Source organism: Bubalus bubalis, chromosome 10, assembly GCF_019923935.1.
Source record: "Bubalus bubalis isolate 160015118507 breed Murrah chromosome 10, NDDB_SH_1, whole genome shotgun sequence".
Taxonomy (NCBI): Eukaryota; Metazoa; Chordata; class Mammalia; order Artiodactyla; family Bovidae; genus Bubalus; species Bubalus bubalis.
In genome coordinates this window covers 27404307-27424549 of record NC_059166.1, presented here as the reverse complement: position 1 = coordinate 27424549, position 20243 = coordinate 27404307, and the positions used below count along the sequence as shown (strand labels likewise).

At 42.0% G+C, this 20243-nt stretch overlaps 1 protein-coding gene across 3 annotated transcripts in view; it reads left to right on the top strand.

Moving 5' to 3' along the window:
* Positions 1 to 20243, top strand: part of ECT2L (epithelial cell transforming 2 like) — a 74655-nt gene that overhangs the window by 51389 nt on the left and 3023 nt on the right. Inside the window, exons 12-19 of one of the 3 annotated variants that reach the window (XM_044924168.2) lie at positions 438 to 563; positions 4473 to 4559; positions 8197 to 8411; positions 9327 to 9474; positions 11104 to 11177; positions 11277 to 11433; positions 12056 to 12121; positions 16305 to 16393. In XM_044924168.2, coding sequence (XP_044780103.2) covers positions 438 to 563; positions 4473 to 4559; positions 8197 to 8411; positions 9327 to 9474; positions 11104 to 11177; positions 11277 to 11433; positions 12056 to 12121; positions 16305 to 16393 — 962 coding nt within the window. The remainder of the gene's footprint in view (positions 1 to 437; positions 564 to 4472; positions 4560 to 8196; positions 8412 to 9326; positions 9475 to 11103; positions 11178 to 11276; positions 11434 to 12055; positions 12122 to 16304; positions 16394 to 20243) is intronic. The other 2 variants (XM_025295008.3, XM_044924169.2) reach the window with 2 other exon arrangements.

Sequence of the window (20243 nt, the reverse complement as noted above, 5' to 3'; positions counted from 1 at the left end):
CTTGTATGATATAATTTTCATGGTGTTCAAACCTACAGCCTGAGAGGGAACCAGATTTGGGAGTCTTACCATGGTGTTTTCCGCAAGAATTCTGCTGCTTGGAGGCTCTCTTCTTTCCCCTGTAACACACCAAAGTTGTCCTGTCCCCTTTCCTCCTCTGGCTAAGAGGCCAGTGTGGGCCACTTTGGTTCTGAAGACCTTGAGACCCTCCCACAAGACCTTGGCATCCTCACTGAACTGTGACAATAAGCTAAGAACCAAGATTAACCAGAAAGCCCCATTTACTGCTTCAAATAAGAGTTACTTTGTTCTAGACTTGTAAATTAGGTAGAAAGCTGAAAATGCTACTAGAAAATGTGTTCTCATATCTACTGCACTCTTGTTGACCTGCATTTGAACTAAAAATTCTTCTTTTGGGGGGGTTGGTAATCTTTCAGGACAACCCTCTGGAATTTTTGTCATATTTTCTGCTAAAGAAATGTAGTAAAAAGAGCAAGCATTTTGAAGGAAATGTCATTCTGACACAAAATGACCCAAAGGCAACACACAGTTTACTCACAAAGGTAAAATTACTGTGGCATTTTTATGCTGTTGCTTCACTGTACAGTTTGAGAAATGTGCTTAAGAAATTCGTAATCAGTAATGATAATTCTAACTTGGAAAGCTTTCAATTTGTCATTTCTCGTAAGAACTTCATTTTCATGGATTTTTATTTTTAAAAGGGTGTTTTGTAGTTTCATAATGTAGTAACACTTAATCTACTTGATTAGTGGATTACATGGCATCATGCTAATGAGAGTAACACTAGTTGACTCTTGGGGGAAGAATTGAATACTCGCATTCTGTCCAACGTAACCTAAAGAGATTTTTTTTTTTTGCAGCCCAGGACACTTTTTTGGTGAAACTAAAAATGGTTCATTTTTTCTTTTTTCTTTTAGTTGAGATTCAAATTCATAAAAGAAAAAAAAGTGGGTTTGAAGCTAGTTCTTTAGTTGAGCAAAAATAATTTTGCCAGTACTATATTCAGAATATGTACATTCTTGGTTAAGTGAAGTAATATGGATTCAGGAAATACTGAAAATTGCACTGTCATTCAGAGAACTGATGTCTATGAAAATGCCATTTCATGCCCATTGGAAAAGCACCTATCTTTGATGATTGAAGGCTGGGGATGCCACCCCTAACACAAAGTCACCGTGGAGAGTGTTAGGAGAAATAGACTTGTAAGTTCCCCTAGTAGCAAATGGTGTGTTGCCCTATTAACCTGATATTCTGGAAGACTTTGTTGCCCTGGCTTTACAGGACAGCACAGTGCAGGGAAAGGCAAATGGAGCACCGGTGGGGCCGCGTCCTCTCTGCCAAGCTGCCCTAAACTCACTCAGCAGAGTGAAAGGCCTGCAGTTATGCAGCCCCTGCCCTCTGTCTTTAGTAGACCATGCCTCTTAGCAGAACCCCCACTCCCTGAAGCAGCTTATTCTTCCCAACCACAAGCATCCTCTTCAGGAGGAGTCTTGATAAACACATTCCCAGGGACATCAAAGCCTTTAGATGTTAGAACCCTGCTTCCTTGTAGCCTGACCCCTAAATCTATCTCTTAGGAAACTCACAGACCATGTACTCATCAGGGTTCTCCAGAGAATCAGAACCAATAGACCTGCTCTTGTTACATCACCTTCCTGTAGTAAAACTACAGAAATGTTAAACTCCTTAATGCCTGGGAATATCTTTGATATTTTCCTTTTTTAAAAATAAAATTGGAAAAAAAAATAGATCTTAGATTATTGTTTGGTTTTTTGTTATTTAAAACTTGGGAGCTTGTGCATGATGCCCATGAAACAAAGTTGGTGGCCCTAGGAAGGAAAACCACAGATTAAATATAGGTGCTGAATTCGGATAAAATGGAGGTGAGTTTCTCCACACCTTGGAGTTTATTTTTAAAAGTGTAGATATTCATCCAGAAGAGCACACAAACTCTCAACCATGGGAGTGGAAAGTAATGCCTTCTTCTGAGACAACTGTTTTATAGATTCTTCCACAAGGGTTTGTGGAAGAGGATTAGTCTACCAAATCCAGGACCAAATACACATACATATATACATATAGATAGGTAGATAGCTCACTCTATAAATCTATCATCTTGCTGCCCAGTCAGTAGTACAATAGTAACTCCTGGCCTTGATATGCCTGCAGTGTTTACACTGATGCTATAGAACATGGTGACAGGTCACAGCGAGAATCATGGCTGTTCTTCAGCACTATCATTTTTCACAACTACTGCATGCATGCTCAGTCGCTCAGTTGTGTCCAACTCTTTGCGACCCCATGGACTGTAGACTACCAGGCTCCTCTGTCCATATGATTTCCCAGGCAAGAACACTGGAGGGGGTTGCCATTTCCTTCTCCAGGGGATCTTCTGGACCCAGGGATCAGACCACATCTCCTGTGTTTCCTGCATTGGCAGGTGGATTTTTTTTTTTTTTTTTTTTAACCACTGAGCCACCTGGGAAGCCTCACAATTCTTTCTGGACCCTAATTCAGGTAGTCAAGTGTTTTCTGGAGAAGCACCAGCAATAAGTAGGATGTTAGCAATAACTAAGATCCTAGAGGAAAATTCTGAATATGTGATCCAAAGTCTCCCTTACAGGCCGTGGAGAGTCTCAAGGCAAAGGCCCATTGACTCAAAATAATTGTTTTCTTAAAAATGTGCAAAGTTTGCTACTCTGTTACTTCCTTTGAGTTCCTCCTTCAAAATGAATAACAAATGGCATCTTAACCTAAGAACAGGTCCTAAAAATCCTAATAATTAGATAATATAAAATGAGAGAACATGTTGTTTTTAGGTTCAAACACAATTACTATGTCAAATTGACTTGCTATCCACAAAGAAAATTTTACATTTAAGAAATAGCTGTAGCTGGGAATTCCCTGGTAGTTCAGTGGTTTAAAAATTCTTAAAAGCTGTTGCTGAGCCAGACGTGAAACAAAGCCCAGTCTGAGTAAGCAGGTTCTAAGATAGCCAGGGTGGTCCAGGAGTCCACTGCTGAGCTTCAGTGACTGAGCACTCATGGGAGCCTGTCCAAAGGGATGATATCCCAGATAAGGGGGCCTCCGTCATCTGTGGAATCCACAATTCGAATCTGTATGGCTTGGGTTCTCTGAAACTCCAGTCAAGCAGGCTGAGTTTCATTTTCACTTTATACCTGCAACCACATCTACCTACACAACTGCAGTGTCACTGCTAACTGGTTGAAGTTATCATTTCTCCATATGAATGATCAGCATTATTACATATTTTGAAAGAAGACAATGTTCCACGCATAGAAATTTTGAATTGTTTTGTCAAAATTCAAAGTAGATTCCCCCTGACCTGGCATAAATATAAATACTGGAGTAGGAAATGACAACCCACTGTAGTATGCTTGTCTGGAAAATTCCATGGAAAAAGGAGCCTGATGGGCTTAAGTTCATGGGGTTACAAAGAGTTGGACCTGACTAAGCACACACGCACACAAGTATAAATACATGCCAGACTGGTGTGGGTCAGCCCCAAATGGGAAAGGACATGGTGAAAAGACTATGTGGAGCAGCCATGAAGTGCTCAGACTTAGGTGGGGGGCCTGCAGACCCGGGAGGAACTGGCTGGCTGCGTGTGCTTCTGGGCCCAGGGGTCTTACACAAAGGCTTCAGGCAGCCATGAGACATGTCTGCAGGTACAAAATAAAAGTGTGTTTTTGTCTGAATAGAGTAAGACAAAAGGAGTCTTGGTTATAAATTGGTGTTTTTCTTCTAGTTTCACTCCTACATATCAAGGAGTTGCCATGGATAGTTTTATCTTTGACTCAGAAGGGCAGCAGCAGTGACCATTAATCATCATTAGCTTTTAACACAAACGTGGGACCAGTGTTCCATTTCTCAGCTGGACCCTGGGATGCTGCAGGGAAGGTGGAAGGGGGGCTATTTTTTAATGTGATAATTTATATGGAAGCCACAAGAAAAATTAACAAGGCAAAGTGAGGAAAGAATAAGCCATATTTAAATGTGGAAACAGATCTAGAAATGGCATGTGAATTTCTTTATGACACTTTTTCATTAGGTGAAAAAAGAGGTGAATTTTACAAAGTATTGTGAACTTTTCTTCTAGCATCTTGAAAGTAAGGTAACTTATGTGCACACTTCTGCCAGAACTCAGGCAGAGACCTATTTCCCGGGCATGTGTTGAGGAGCTGTTCCCAGGGAAAACGGAAACTGCACTGAATTTAGTTTCTTAACACAGTTCCTAGGAAGCAAAAAGTTATTATTTTTTAAAACATAAAATTTAATTTTGTTGAGTGCTTAACTTATGTTTCTAGGGAACACTGTGATTAGGGCCAAAGGCAGAGCTACTGAGAGCCTCCTGTGGGCTTAGCACTGACTGGGCATTTAGATATCCCAGGGCCTGCCTCCAAATAATCAAGTCTGCATTTAATCCTCAGGAAAGAGATGTTATAGAAGATAACCCTCAGGACACAAAACCAAGTCTCAGCAAAAATGATCCAAATTTTGAGTTGCTGGTTAAGCTGGTAAGCCAACTATTTTGGTTTGTTCTTTCTCTTCTCTTAGAGTTTCTCTTGAGGGGAGAACCCCCAAATATAACTGGAGGAGATCCAGCCAGTAGCTTTTTCTTTTGAGTAAGTCCTGATCTAAAAAGAAGTTGAGCCAAGGGGATGGACATGAAACATCTTGGCAACAACAGTCATCTCTGTGCTACTCCATGCTTTTCTAATAGAACGCTAGAAAGGCATTTAAAGAAATGGTCCGTGGACACGAAGGTTCACAGTTTCTAACCGACCCATCAACTGTTGATTGAGTATAATCAATCAATCACAGTTTCTAACCAACTCATCATCAGCTATGGTCTGATTTAAAATGTTGAGTATAATCAATATAACCTTTAGGGCTGTCTTTCAAAGGGTAGTGGGTGGAGGAGGTATGGACCGGCAGAGGCTTGGTCCTGTGCTGCCGGTTACCACACAGCGCATGTGTGCCGTCTAGCATTTCTACACCACACATCCACTTTTACTATCATGTTTCAACCTCAGAATTCTGAAAGGCATACATTAGAACCTGCATTTTGTAGAAAAGGAAGTCAAGTCAGAAAACTTAAATGATTTCCTTAAGGTCAAGAAACAGGCAGAAAGAAAAGTTTGAATTCTGCAGAAGGGCGCTCGGCCCTGGGCTCTTTCCCATCCACCCAACAGCCGGGACCAGTCTGCCTAGAGTGGATGGTGCCTACAGTCCGCCTACAGTGGACAGTGTCCCTGTGGACCTCAGCGGCTGCGGGCTTACTCAGCCCCACGCCATCCCAGGAACCACCCAGGAAGAGAGGGTTTACAAAGAAACAAATACAACAGTATCTCCGCTGACCATTGGTGATAATACTGCACAATGGTTTTGTTACCCAAACACAACTCCATGTGCCCAACGTACAGTGAGGCCAAACATACCAAAATGTGGGAGTTTGGAGCAGAGAAAAGGTAATCGCAGAGCCAGGCAAGAGACAGGTGGCTCAGGCCTTAAAAACCCCAAACTCCCTGAAAGCTCTCAGCAAAGTGCTTTTCTAGGAAAGGTGAGGGGGAGTGTGGTTAGTCGTTGCAGACTTCTCTGTATCAGAGCCTTTGTTCTTGAGGTCAGGTCATGGTCAGGTAATGATGTTCCTATAAATTTCTACCAAACAAACATTATCCTCTGTTCTGACAGGAAAGGGCCAGGTTCCAAGGCACAACTTTCACCCTCCGAGCTCTGGTCTTGGCTGACAGGTGGGCTCCTTCACGGCCGGGTCCCCAGACCCTGCCCAGCCGTCATCACTGACGGAGGCACCCAACCCGACTGGCCCGCCCTCAGGCTCCTCAGGCCGCCCAAACTGCAGGGACAGGTTCTGGAGACAACCTACATCCCAGGCAGATGGCCACTGCCATTAGGTCTCAGAGGTGGGGATGGGGGAGAAGCTCACCACTGCCTCAACGCCTGGGGTTCAGCCAGTGGGCGGCCTTGGCAAGAGCTCCAGAACCCTGAAGAACAGGGTCCCCGCTGGCCCAAGGCTGGGTGAGCTCTGTTACAGAGCCCAGGGAAAAAGCTGACATCCACCTCTTACCTCACTTTGCACCAGAAGACCACCACTCGGCTGACGGTTGGTGGAATGCTCCCACCAACCGAGCCTTATTGACAGTTGGTTGTTTGTGGGAGGGGCCACTGTGGCACCAACCAATGGCTGAGCAGGAATGCTCAGTAGCTGTTGCCTGGTAACAGGGTGGGGTGGGGAGGGTGGCTAGGGTGGGGTGCTTTATTATAGTTTCAAGATAACAGCGGAAATTTGACAACTGAAACCTTAAATCAAAATTGTTATAAATATTAGATAACTCCAGTATTTTAAAGATCATTTCATGGCAAATAGATGGGCAAACAATGGAAACAGTGACATATTTTATTTTGGGGGGCTCCAAAATCACTGCCCATGGTGACTGCAGCCATGAAATTAAAAGACGCTTGCTCCTTGGAAGAAACGTTATGACCAACCTAGACAGCATATTAAAAAGCAGAGACATTACTTTGCCAACAAAGATCCGACTAGTCAAGGCTATGGTTTTTCCAGTGGTCATGTATGGATGCGAGAGTTGGACTGTGAAGAAAGCTGAGCGCCGAAGAATTGATGCTTTTGAACTGTGGTGTTGGAGAAGACTCTTGAGAGTCCCTTGGACTGCAAGGAGATCCAACCAGTCCATTCTAAAGGAGATCAGTCCTGGGTGTTCATTGGAAGGGCTGATGCTAAAGCTGAAACTCCAGTATTTTGGCCACCTCATGCGAAGAGTTGACTCATTGGAAAAGACCTTGATGCTGGGAGGGATTGGGGGCAGGAGGAGAAGGGGATGACAGAGGATGAGATGGCTGGATGGCATCACCGACTTGATGGACATAAGTGTGAGTAAACTCCAGGGGTTGGTGATGGACAGGGAGGCCTGGCATGCTGCGATTCATGGGGTTGCAAAGAGTTGGACACAACTGAGCTACTGAACTGAACTGAACTGAAATAGGCTTTATATACAATAGGCATGTGTTTGAAAGATTAAAACTAACCAAGAACAGTGTTTATAGTATCTCAAACAGAATGAGTGTTCTGATTCTTAAATTATTTCACATTTTAATTTTAGATCATGAAATTATGGTTGACATTTCAGGTGCAGATCACATGGCATTAAACATTAGTATTGTCTTATTTTATTTGGAGCAGTGTGGGGCTGGAGGGGACAGAGGAAATTGTGTTCTAAGAGTTTTAATCGTCCTAGGTACAAATACAAGGCTATTAGATTTTTAAAATTTGAATATTGTGATTGTTTTCTATTGTAAAAATACTAATTTTACAACTTCAGAAGTGTAAATAGAAGGGAAAGAATCCTAATTCTAGTAAGGAAAATTAATTTCTCCAGTCATAAACTTAGCACTCAATATCAGGGTGTGGGATTTCTTTACACCAGTGCATGGCTTTTCCCTCAGGATTGCTAAAACAGAACTTGGATATATAGAAAGCTTAGAACATCGGGAAACCTAACTACCCAGGAGAGATAGTAGTTTTTCCTAAACACAGAAAGAAGAGCATGGTTTTGGTATTTCATAATACATAGTGGGAAATAACTATTGAATTATTTGATAACAAGAGGTCTAGCTCATTTCAGTCTTGTCTACATGATAATCAATAAAACGCTACTGGGGAAAAAAAAAAAAAAAAAAGGAAAACAATGCACAACCCAAAGGCTTTCTCACCATCATATCTGTAAGGGCAGAATTCTGCCTTCGCATCATTGTAGAAGCCAACACCTAGCACATGACACTAGATATCTATTTGGATGGATAGATGGATCAAAGTAAGTTCTCAACCTGTACCTTTTCAAGATTCAAGTATCCAAGACCCATCTCTACTATGGCATCAGGGTGGCCAGTGTAAGGGACAGTTTGATGATGGGGTCGAGCAGAGTCCTCCATATTCCTTTATCAAGTTTCCCTTCAGCCCTGCATATCACGAATCAGAAAGGTACCCTCAGAGTGACCTCCTGACTGCTCAACACTTTCATTTCTCTGTCTCCTTTGACTGTCAGGCCTTTGGATGATGGAAGCCTGAAATGAGTCATTACACTTTCCTTCTGAGTTCTTAATGCTTTTCCACAGGAGAGAAAACTCCAGCTGGATTCAGCCGAAAAGCGAACCAGAGTCGTCAGGGAACTCTTACAGAGCGAGAGAAAATATGTGCAGATGCTGGAAATTGTGAGAGATGTTTATGTGAGGCCACTGAGAGCGGCGCTGTCATCAAACAGAGCCAGTCTGAGTGCTGCAAACATCCAGATCATGTTCTCTGATATTCTGCAGATCTTATGTCTCAACAGGTAAACTCTGAATAGCTATATTTTGAAATATTCATTGTGGTATGGGAGGAACACACACTTGTTTCAAAAAGTTATGCAGAGGCTCAGTCATTCTCTGCCTTTCTTGGAGACACTGCCTGATCACCTCACAGAAGAGAGATGATTCTCGACACTGGGCTGCAAACAGTAGTGATGATTCCTGGGGTGTATCCCTGCCTGGACTCAGAGCTATAGGTCAAGGAGTGGAGGTTCAGTGCCTGGGGATTCTATATTCATTATGCTATTTACGCAAAAGACAATGGGAAGGGGAGCTATTCATAGTCATCAGTGTTTGGCTGATCAGTGGGAGAGGAACAGGAGGCTGTAATGGGACTAAGTCACTAGAACACTTTGCTTAGAGAACCAGAGGCTGGGGATTAGTTTAACAACAGTATATGTATATGGAAGGGTTGAGAGAGAAAATTGATCATTTGCATAAGACAAACTGAGGTTGTGTTTCTCTGCCAGTAACTCTTTAGATAACTTAGAACAATTTCCTTAGCTTCAGGGACCCCAGATTCTATAAAAGGAACTAGTGTGCTTCCAGTTTTGAAATTCCGTGATGGCTGAAGAATAACCTTTGATCCAAGGGAAATGGGCTTAGTGGTAGTGTTGGCATTCAGCCATTGAAGTGAGTTGAGCACCCTCCTCTGAGGACTGTAAGAAACTGTCCCCAGGCAAAGGGGAGAGGGAACAGTCAGGGCAGACTCTCCAGGCCAGCTTGGGATCCTGAGTCAGCCCCCAAGTCAACCTACTTCCTCCCTTTCCAGCTCTGTGTCAAGGCGAAAGGATCTGGCAAAAGCCCTGCCCTAAATGACTGAGTACACATTTATATTTTATAAGTTTATAGGCTGTCGTTGGTCAATATTTCACAGCCATGCTTTTCTCATGTTCCAGGCGGTTTCTAGATGACCTGAGAGACAGACTACAGGAATGGGGCCCCGCTCACTGTGTGGGAGAAATATTCATAAAGTTTGGAAGCCAGTTGAACACGTATACCAATTTCTTCAACAATTACCCTGTGGTTCTAAAAACTATTGAGAAGGTAACAGATTGAGGGACCATCCAGGCATTTATTAGACCTTCTGAACTTGCGAGGACTAGAAGGACTAGAATTCGTAGGAAAGACTTTCCTATCCTTGGCTTCCGGATCTCCTCCTCTGGTTTACCGTGAGCTCTTTGAGGATGAGGGCACTGACTGACTTAGTTTCGATCACTAGGGGCTGGCATAGTGCTTGACCCAGCAGTGTCTAGGACTTGGTTGTGGGACTGAACTAGTCCTCATGCAAATTTCCAGACTCCCACCTGCCCCAGTTACCCTGGGGCTTGGTTATAGGAAGATAGTTCACAGTTAAGCAGAAGCAAAACTGTGAGCCTGCTTTGATACTGCCTCTACAGCCCATGTGGTGAGTCCAGCTCTCTCATGGAGAAAAGAAATTCATAATCACGTGTGGAATAATGGCACTCAATGTGTGAAATCTCACGATAAAACAAGGAATTCCTTTGTTTTGAATTCCCCAGCACGTGCGTTTTAAACAGTTGTCTTTGCTGTGACGATGTGTATGTAGTCTGAGCAGGACGATGCAGCTCTCATCTGTGCCCCTTGGTGCTCTCATTAGGATCTCTTCTGATGACAATAAGATACTCTTTCCCCTCCTGGGTTTGCATCAAAAGGGCAGCAGGAGGGGCACCTTGGGACAGGTAGTGCCCTCTCCCTGTGCCCGCTGTGGCCCTGCCCACCTGTCTGCCCTGAGGCCCTGAAGTGAAGGCCTGGGGCTGGGAGGTCTCTGAACACTTCCTGACCTCAGACATCTCTCTTTGTCGTCTTCTTTCTGCTCCACCCGGGGAGTTTAAGCTCTGCTGCGCAACTCGATTATGTGAAAGTTGCATGAATAAAGCAGTGTCATAGAACTGACCTTTAGGACAAGAATCAGAGCAAAGCATCACATGTTATCATAGCAGATTGGTGCCAGCAATTTTATAGTTATGGATAATAATATTTCACTAGCATGGGGGTACATATAAGTAAGTACTCAGTAAATGTTAGCTATTAATATTATTGAAATCAGTGACTATTTGATTTCTAGAAATTAGAATTACTGGCATCTGAGAAAAATGCGGTGACTTCCTGGGGGCTGTAATGGTGATGAATAATGCATTTTAAAACAGATTTTAAGTACAAAGGAGCACCTTCATAATGTTATTGTGGAAAACATGCTTAACAGCAGAATTACACACTAATCCCTACACTTAACACTTACTGTGTGGCAGGCACTCTATGGATAGGATTTCCGCCCCCTCCCCAGCCCCTCACCAAGAGTTAGCTATGACATCCATGAGAAAACTGAGGCTCAGAGGAGCTAAGTAAGCTTGACAAAGTCACACAGAATTAGATAAAATTAAATTAGAATTCTAATCCAGGCCTACCTGCATGCAAAGTCCATTTTCATTTTTCTATACTGATTAAGTCCAATGACTAGGGTTAATTCATGGTATAATTAATACAGTATACTTAGGATATCAGGAAGCACCTATAGTATTAATAGTACTGTGATTAGGTGTAGGTGTTGCCCTTTTGCTTTGAGCACTTAACAGATTATGCTTGTCTGGTAGAATAGAAACAACACTTCACAACTGTCTTACAGAATTTTGACAATATAACTCACATCTTTAGTGCAGAGAAATGATACCAGCCTTCCGAGCTTTCCTGAAGAGGCATGATAAGACCATTGTTACCAAAATGCTGAGGTAAGCTCTGAGGGAGAGCACAGCTAGGTCACCCCAAGGACTGGTATTCTGTGGCTTCAGAAAGGGACCAGAGCTCCCTTCTCTCTGTGCCTCCTACAGTCTTCCGGAGCTGCTTTTGTACCCATCCCGGAGGTTTGAAGAATATATTCATCTTCTCTATGCTCTGAGGCTTCACACTCCTGCGGAACATATTGACCGTGGAAACTTGACCATTGCAATTGACCAAATCAAAAATTACAAAGGCTACATAGATCAGGTTGGTTGCTGGTAAGAGTTTGTGTCCTTTAAAAATGTTATAATGCTTTTGTGGTACTCTGACTCAAAGATTCTGAAATCCCTTAGCCTCTTGGGGTTCTCTTCAAACTTTTTCATCCTTTTAATGCTGAATCATTGTATTCAGTGATATTGAGCACTGAGGGCCTTTATTCTAAACCAAATAATGTTTTCAGATATCTCTTTAAGTACACTTATACAGATGAAAAAAAAAGAGCAAAACTCTTTGTTTCTGAAAGTACTTCTTAATGTATTAATCAACTTTCCTGCCTAAGAAAGTACAGCAATCACAATTATTCTCTGCAAGATTTGATCATCTTGGAGTATAGGACTACCATTCTGAACATGTCACTGTGATGGGCACACAGCCCAGGAGTCTGGGCTGAATGGAAACAATAACACAGTACACCCAGAAAAAAACTTTTTGAACAGAGAGTCTTGCCACTTGCCTCTTTGTTTTAAAACACTGGGTACAGGAAACTGAGATTCTTATGATAGTTTATGAAAATACCACAATGTTATCAAGTGCCATAACATATTTTAATCTATTTTTATGTATAAAAACATTACAATTTCAGTTTGCCTAAAATCACTTTCTTTTCTAGATGAAGCGGAACATCAATATGAAAGATCACCTGTTAGACATACAGAGACTCATCTGGGGGTGCCCTGTACGTATTCTAATGCACTTGCTACATCTCATGCTCAAAAAGGAGAAATAGAGATTCTGATTCAGCTAACATCTGTTGAGTGCCTGTTGTGTGCCAGGTGCTGCCAAGCTCTCATATTCCACATCCTTGTTATCTGCAAGGATGCTAGATGAGAAGAGGCACAAGTGGGCTTGATCCCATCCCATGATTTCTCTGTAGTCTTAGCACCTTGCTTGGTACTACAGAGCTCATGACCCCCTTTGAGGAATGGGGCCATGTCTTTATTGTTTTCTATTTCCCTGCATATAATATGTGGCGCAGGATTCTGCCCACTGAGGACATCTGTAAAAATCCTAGAAGTCCTCTACTGGTTATCTGTTACCTATGGAATATCATCTGATTCATTCTAGTTTCCTTCTCACTGCCTTTCAGTTCAGTTCAGTTGCTCAGTCGTGTCCGACTCTTTATGACCCCATGAACTGCAGCTCGCCAGGCCTCCCTGTCCATCACCAACTCCTGGAGTCCACCCAAACCCATGTCCATCCAGTTGGTGATGCCATCCAACCATCTCATCCTCTGTCGTCCCCTTCTCCTCCTGCCCTCAGTCTTTCTCAGCATCAGGGTCTTTTCCAATGAGTCAGCTCTTCACATCAGGTGGCCAAAGTATTGGAGTTTCAGCTTCAAAATCAGGCCCTCCAATGAACACCCAGGACTGATCTCCTTAAAGATGAATGGGTTCTATCTCCTTGCAGTCCAAGGGACTCTCAAGAGTCTTCTCCAACACCACAGTTCAAAAGGATCAATTCTTCGGCACTCAACCTTCTTTATAGTCCAACTCTCACATCCATACATGACCACTGGAAAAACCATAGCCTTGACTAGATGGACGTTTGTTGGCAAAGTAATGTCTCTGCTTTTTAATATGCTGTCTAGGTTGGTCATAACTTTCCTTCCAAGGAGTAAGCATCTTTTAATTTCATGGCTGCAGTCACCATCTGCAGTGATTTTGGAGCCCAGAAAAATAGTCAGCCACTGTTTCCACTGTTTACCCATCTATTTGCCATGAAGTGAAGGGACTGGATGCCATGATCTTAGTTTTCTGAATGTTGAGCTTTAAGCCAACTTTTTCACTCTCCTCTTTCACTTTCATCAAAAGGCTCTTTAGTTCTTCTTCACTTTCTGCCATAAGGGTGGTGTCATCTGCATATTATTGATATTTCTCCCAGCAATCTTGATTCCAACTTGTGCTTCCTCCAGCCCAGCATTTCTCATGATGTACTCTGCATATAAGTTAAATAAGCAGGGTGACAATATGTAGCCTTGATGTACTCCTTTTCCTATTTGGAACCAGTCTGTTGTTCCATGTCCAGTTCTAACTATTGCTTCCTGACCTGCATACAGGTTTCTCAAGAGGCAGGTCAGGTGGTCTGGTCTGCCCATCTCTTTCAGAATTTTACACAGTTTATTGTGATCCACACAGTCAAAGGCTTTGGCATAGTCAATAAAGCAGAAATAAATGTTTTTCTGGAACTCTCTTGCTTTTTCAATGATCCAGCAGATGTTGGCAATTTGATCTCTGGTTCCTCTGCCTTTTCTAAAACCAGCTTGAACATCAGGAAGTTCATGGTTCACGTATTGCTGAAGCCTGGCTTGGAGAATTTTGAGCATTACTTTACTAGCGTGTGAGATGAGTGCAATTGTGCGGTAGTTTGAGCATTCTTTTGCATTGCCTTTCTTTGAGATTGGAATGAAAACTGACCTTTTCCAGTCCTGTGGCCACTGCTGAGTTTTCCAGATTTGCTGGCATATTGAGTGCAGCACTTTCACAGCATCGTCTTTCAAGATTTGAAATAGCTCAATTGGAATTCCATCCCCTCCACTAGCTGTGTTCCTAAGGCCCACTTGACTTCACATTCCAGGATGTCTGGCTCTAGGTGAATGATCACACCATTGTGATTATCTGGGTTGTGAAGCTCTTTTTTGTACAATTCTTCTGTGTATTCTTGCCACCTCTTCTTAATATCTTCTGCTTGTTAGGTCCATACCATTTCTGTCCTTAATTGAGCCCATCTTTACATGAAATGTTCCCTTGGTATCTCTAATTTTCTTGAAGTGATCTCTAGTCTTTCCCATTCTGTTGTTTTCCTCTATTTCTTTGCATTGATCGCTGAGGAAGGCTTTCCTATCTCTCCTTGCTATTCTTTGGATGATCAAACCACACAGACATACTCACAATTCTCTAATAATGTCAGCCTCTCCTTCACATTTGTGTTTTGCTCATGCTCTTCCCTCTCAGAAATTGCCTTCTTTTTCTGCTCCACTGGATAAACTCCTATTCGTACTTTAAAGATCCAGTTCAAGTATCATCTGCCTTGAAAAGTTTCCCCCGACATCTCCAGGTGTGAGTTGCCCCTTCCTAGGTATTCTTAACACCCTGAACCTCCCTGTCACACATTCTTACAGTCCTTTATCCACAAGATTGGGAGCTCCATCAGGTATGAACTAGTGTCTTCTAGTGTTCAGCATATAGCAGGAGTTTAATATGTGAATTATGCAGAGTACATCATGAGAACGCTGGACTGGAAGAAGCACAAGCTGGAATCAAGATTGCCAGGAGAAATATCAATAACCTCAGATATGCAGATGACACCACCCTTATGGCAGAAAGTGAAGAGGGACTAAAAAGCCTCTTGATGAAAGTGAAAGTGGAGAGTGAAAAAGTTGGCTTAAAGCTCAACATTCAGAAAAAGAAGATCATGGCATATGGTCCCATCACTTCATGGCAAATAGATGGGGAAACAGTGGAAACAGTGTCAGACTTTTTTTGGACTCCAAAATCACTGCAGATGGTGACTGCAGCCATGAAATTAAAAGATGCTTACTCCTTGGAAGGAAAGTTATGACCAACCTAGATAGCATATTCAAAAGCAGAGACATTACTTTGCCAACAAAGTTCGTCTAGTCAAGGCTATGGTTTTTCCAGTGGTCATGTATGGATGTGAGAGTTGGACTGTGAAGAAGGCTGAGCACCAAAGAATTGATTTTTTTTTTTAATTTTACATAATTGTATTAGTTTTGCCAAATATGAAAATGAATCCGCCACAGGTATACATGTGTTCCCCATCCTGAACCCTCCTCCCTCCTCCTTCCCCATACCATCCCTCTGGGTCGTCCCAGTGCACCAGCCCCAAGCATCCAGTATCATGCATCGAACCTGGACTGGCAACTCGTTTCATACATGATATTTTACATGTTTCAATGCCATTCTCCCAAATCTTCCCACCCTCTCCCTCTCCCATAGAGTCCATAAGACTGTGCAGAATTGATGCTTTTGAACTGTGGTGTTGGAGAAGACTCTTGAGATTCCCTTGGACTGCAAGGAGATCCAACCAGTCCATTCTGAAGGAGATCAGCCCTGGGATTTCTTTGGAAGGAATGATGCTAAAGCTGAAACTCCAGTACTTTGGCCACCTCATGCGAAGAGTTGATTCATTGGAAAAGACTCTGATGCTGGGAGGGATTGGGGGCAGGAGGAGAAGGGGACGACAGAGGATAAGATGGCTGGATGGCATCACTGACTCGATGGACATGACTCTGGGTGAACTCTGGGAGTTGGTGATGGACAGGGAGGCCTGGCATGCTGCAATTCATGGGGTCGCAAAGATGGGGACACGACTGAGTGACTGAACTGAACTGAACTGAAAGTATCAATCGATTGTGTTTTTATTTGGCCAAATTAAGGAAGCAAAATGCAGTTGTTTTGGCCTAATTTAGATCTGTGCATTTTGAAAGGGAAAGAGTAATGGGATTGACTGGATTACAGAAAGTCCAAAAATCTTGGGACTCACAGAGTCCACAGAACTTTATCTCTGGATCACTGTATGCCCCAAGTGATCATCTCCATGGCTAGATCCGTAAAGGAGCCTGACATCTTAATTTGTAACATTTCTTGATAGATCCCTTCTGACTCATCCACATCCCCACTTTATTTTTGGTAGTAAGAAAGAATTTATAATTAAAAAAAAATAATTTCAATAGTTTTAAAAATTAGACAACTCCCTCAAGTATAGTTTTAAAAACAATGCTTTTTTCATAATTGAACTGAGTTCTACTCAACACTTACATCTTTTGGGATATGATTATTCGGTAATGAGACTTATTTTATAAATATATATATATATTTCAAATTCTTTTTATTTCATAGACTCTATCAGAAGCAAACAGATATCTGATTAGGGTTCAAGATGTGGCCCAACTTCACTGCTGTGATGAGGACATAAGTTTCTATTTAAGGTAAATATTCAACTATCCTATGGCTATGAGTGTGTCTTAATTATTTTGTACCCAGAATCCAGTACAATGTCTGTCATATTGTAAATATACAATAAATCTTTGTGTTGATCTGAAAAGTTACACACACACCCCCTCTGAGATGATGTAAGGTGTTTATCACCTTACTCACATTCCAGGCAGCTCCGTCATAGACTGGAAGAAACCCAACCATCACTGCCTGGGCCACTACCTCGAGACATTTCTGGTTTGGTCACTTTCCTACTGAGAGGAGAGCTGATGTGAGAGATCACATGGATGATCTGCTCAACTCTAAGAAAGAGAAGACCAGTTAATTATCTGCAGTTAGTTACTGAGGTCAGCGCTCCAAGGGTCTCACCATAGGACCACCATTGTACTGAGGTCTCACATGTCTGGTTTGCTCACAGTAGTGTAAAAGCGATTGTGATGCGAAGGTGCTACCATTTCCTTTTCTCCTTTAGAACAAGGATGGGCAAACTTTTTCCGTAAAGGGTTAGATGGTAGGTATTCTAGGTCTTTCTTGCCAAATGATATCTGTGGCAACTACCTAACTTTGCCATTGTACCACAAAAGCAGCTACATAAATACAATACATAATGATTAATATGATCTTCATAAACAATACATATGTAGCTGTTTTCCATTAAAACTTTATTTACAAAAAGCAAGGAGTGGGGCCATTGTTTTTAAATTCTTGCTTTAGAAAACTATTTGCAATCTATGTTTTCAGTATTAATGGCAAAGATGGTAGCTCCACAAACAGCAACCAAATGCAGAGGAACTAATTTCAATAAAAGAAATGAAAATCAGATTGCCTGTTATTTGAATGAATATTTCACTGAATGTTTTCCAAAGGCCAGGACAGGATTTGGGGTGGAGGAGAGGTTGGAATAAACCAGTCCCTTCACCTTGATTTAACCAGTCCCTTAAATGAAAATCAAATCACACAACTGTGTCACTTTTCTCACTGTCACAGTGTTTTTGTTTTCTCATTTTGTTGTTTTTGGTCAGGAACAATAGAAATGAGCTACAAGAGAAGGAAACTAGATATCAAGTCAGCAATTCTAAACACGTCAGTGTAGTAGGACACATGCTAGGGACTATTCCAGTTTTTTATTGTTAGAATTAATTTTACCTTCATATGTTCCTTTTCAGACACTCTTCCTTTATCTTTCTTTATCTAAGTCCATGTTTCTGACTGACAGAATTTGCTCTGGGAAGAGTCATTTTAGAGCTAGGAAACCTGGAGGCATTTGTCCCTCTGTAGATATAACCCACATAGTTTTGGATTACGCTTTTATGTACCTTGGAACTTTGACATTTTCCTGTGTGATTTTAAACTTGCTGATTTTTAAAGCATTTTGTTTACCTTTGTTCTCCTTCTAATGGGGTGTCACCAAGTGCAAAGTGGAGCCTCTAAGACCAGTGAATGGAGGCACGGCTTTAGATTACCAAACAGGGCCATCCACCGCTCAGACCCTGAGTCCCCTTGAGGACAAACATTACTAAACTACAGAGTATGTATATTGTTAACTTTACTTTTAGCTTACCCAAAGGGACCTATAGTCATTGACCAGGAAACTGGGCACTGGGGGAAGAGAAATACCCAGACTCCTCAGGGATACAGGACTCTGGCTCTGAATTGACTTTTATCCTGGCCACTGCCAAAAGCCACTATGATCCACTAGTCAGAATGTGGATGATGAGGACAAGGTGATAAACAGTTTTGACTCAGGTCAGCTCACAGAGGGCTTCCCTCATGACTCAGATGGTAAAGAATCTGCTTGCAATGCTGGAGACCCATTTTCAATCCCTGGGTTGGGAAGATCCCCTGGAGAATGGAATGGCTACCCACTCCAGTATTCTTGCCTGGAAAATCCCATGGACAGAGGGGCCTGGCAGGCTACAGTCCACGGCGTTGCAGTCGGACACGACTGAGTGACTAACACTTAGCTCACAGAACCAATGACATACTGTTATCTGTTCATGCCAAAGTTTATGCTCTGCAAATTACTTTTAAAGTTTTATGTATTTATGGAAGTTGGGTACTTTGTTTCTTGGTCTGGCTAACGTATTAATAGTGATTAAATAACGACAAAACACTTCTAGAATGGTGTTAAGAATTTAAACTATGTTTGGCGGAGTCATTGAGTCTATTTGTGAAGAAACAAAGAAATCCTGTCCAGGTTCAAGGAAAACACTCTACCCGTGGAGTTGGTTCTTCTGAATCTGAGCAGCAGCAGTTTTCTGAAACTTGAGTAGGATCCAGAGTTTCCATTTCAGTTGTTCCATTATGTCAATGTGAAAGGCAAAATTATTTGTTTTTACATATGTAGAATAATAAAGGTTTTTTAAAAAGGGTTCTGGTGTTTTTTGTCTTTGGATGAAACTTGTTGAAGCTCTTGGTGAGTATAAATGGCTTTTGGAAAGCTTTTTCCTAGGTAAAATTCATTTGTATGTATTTTAAATAGCACTTTCATAATAATAAAAACCTCTTTGTGCATTTATCTTTCCCTGCTCACATCCTCAGATTACAAATGGCCTCAACTCCAAGTTCAATGAACGTTCCTGCTCCTTCTTCTCTGGGCCATTCACCCACCCAGCCCAAGTGGGTCACGCTATTAGAATTCGCCTTCATTTAACTTACTTTCAACACCATCCCTTCCAAAGGGAAAAACCAAACATCTGTTTACCAAAGCAAACACCCCTTTCAAAGCTTCATCTTCAAAGCACCCTGGTAGGCACATCCCTGGCCATTCAGATAGAAAGGCAAAGTTTTATTACAGCTTTTAAACATTTTTCTCAAATGATATGATTCTTATCAGTAATAAGAGTAAAAATATTGCCAAAGAAGGGTCACAAACATGGGTGGAATTCTTTCGCCTAACGTGGCCACTCAGCACATACAGCTCACCACATAGCGATCTAAATGCACCCCCTTTCTTGCTTCCACTTTTCCCTCATCCCTATTTCTATTTGCTCCCTTATTCTCAGAATAACCTATCAACTTAATCTGGAACATTATTTCTTGCAAACTGTCAGTAAATATGAAGCATCCCTCTCCTTCCAGCCTAAATCATAACCACAGATATGGGAAGGAAATGTTTGAAGAAGGAAGGTGGCTCCAGTGGTTGGATGACAGTGCATTTCTCTCTCCACACACCTAACATGACCTGTACCCCCAACACTCTCCCAAGAGCGGAACCTGAAGCAAAGCACTCCTTAAAATGTTTAAACCACTCGTTCTCCCAATCTAGTCTTTTGCCCACCTCATGGGCACAGCTGTAATTAATACACAACTTAAGTGCCTCAATACTCTCAAGTGTGGTTGGCGAATCATCATCACCAGGGAGCTGTTAAAAACACAGAATCTCAAGCTAGTCTAGCTCTACTGAATTTGCATGTCAATGAAAATCTCTGGGTAAATCAGATGCACAGTAAAGTTTGTACAAGCCAGAGCCATTATAATACAGAGTGGATTCTAAATGTGAATTGTAGTAGCTTTTATGGAAAACAACCTGTCAGGCTTTGGTTAAAATATATATATAACGTTTGGTCAATGAATCCTACCCTTGGGAACCCTATCTGACAGAAATGTAAGGAGTCTGTTTGTATGTAAGGAACTGTTTTTTTCAAACATTGCTCACAGTGGCAATAAAGAAAAAACAAAGGAAACGAGGGAGGGAAGAAAGAGACCTGAGCCTGCAAAGAAATGCCCACTAAGTGAGGGAAGAGTTAGAAAAATGATGGTCCATCCATGCTATTATTTGGTCATTAAAAAGAACTTGATTTCTATTGCTGAGAAAAGCAAGAAAAGAGCCTGGAATAATAC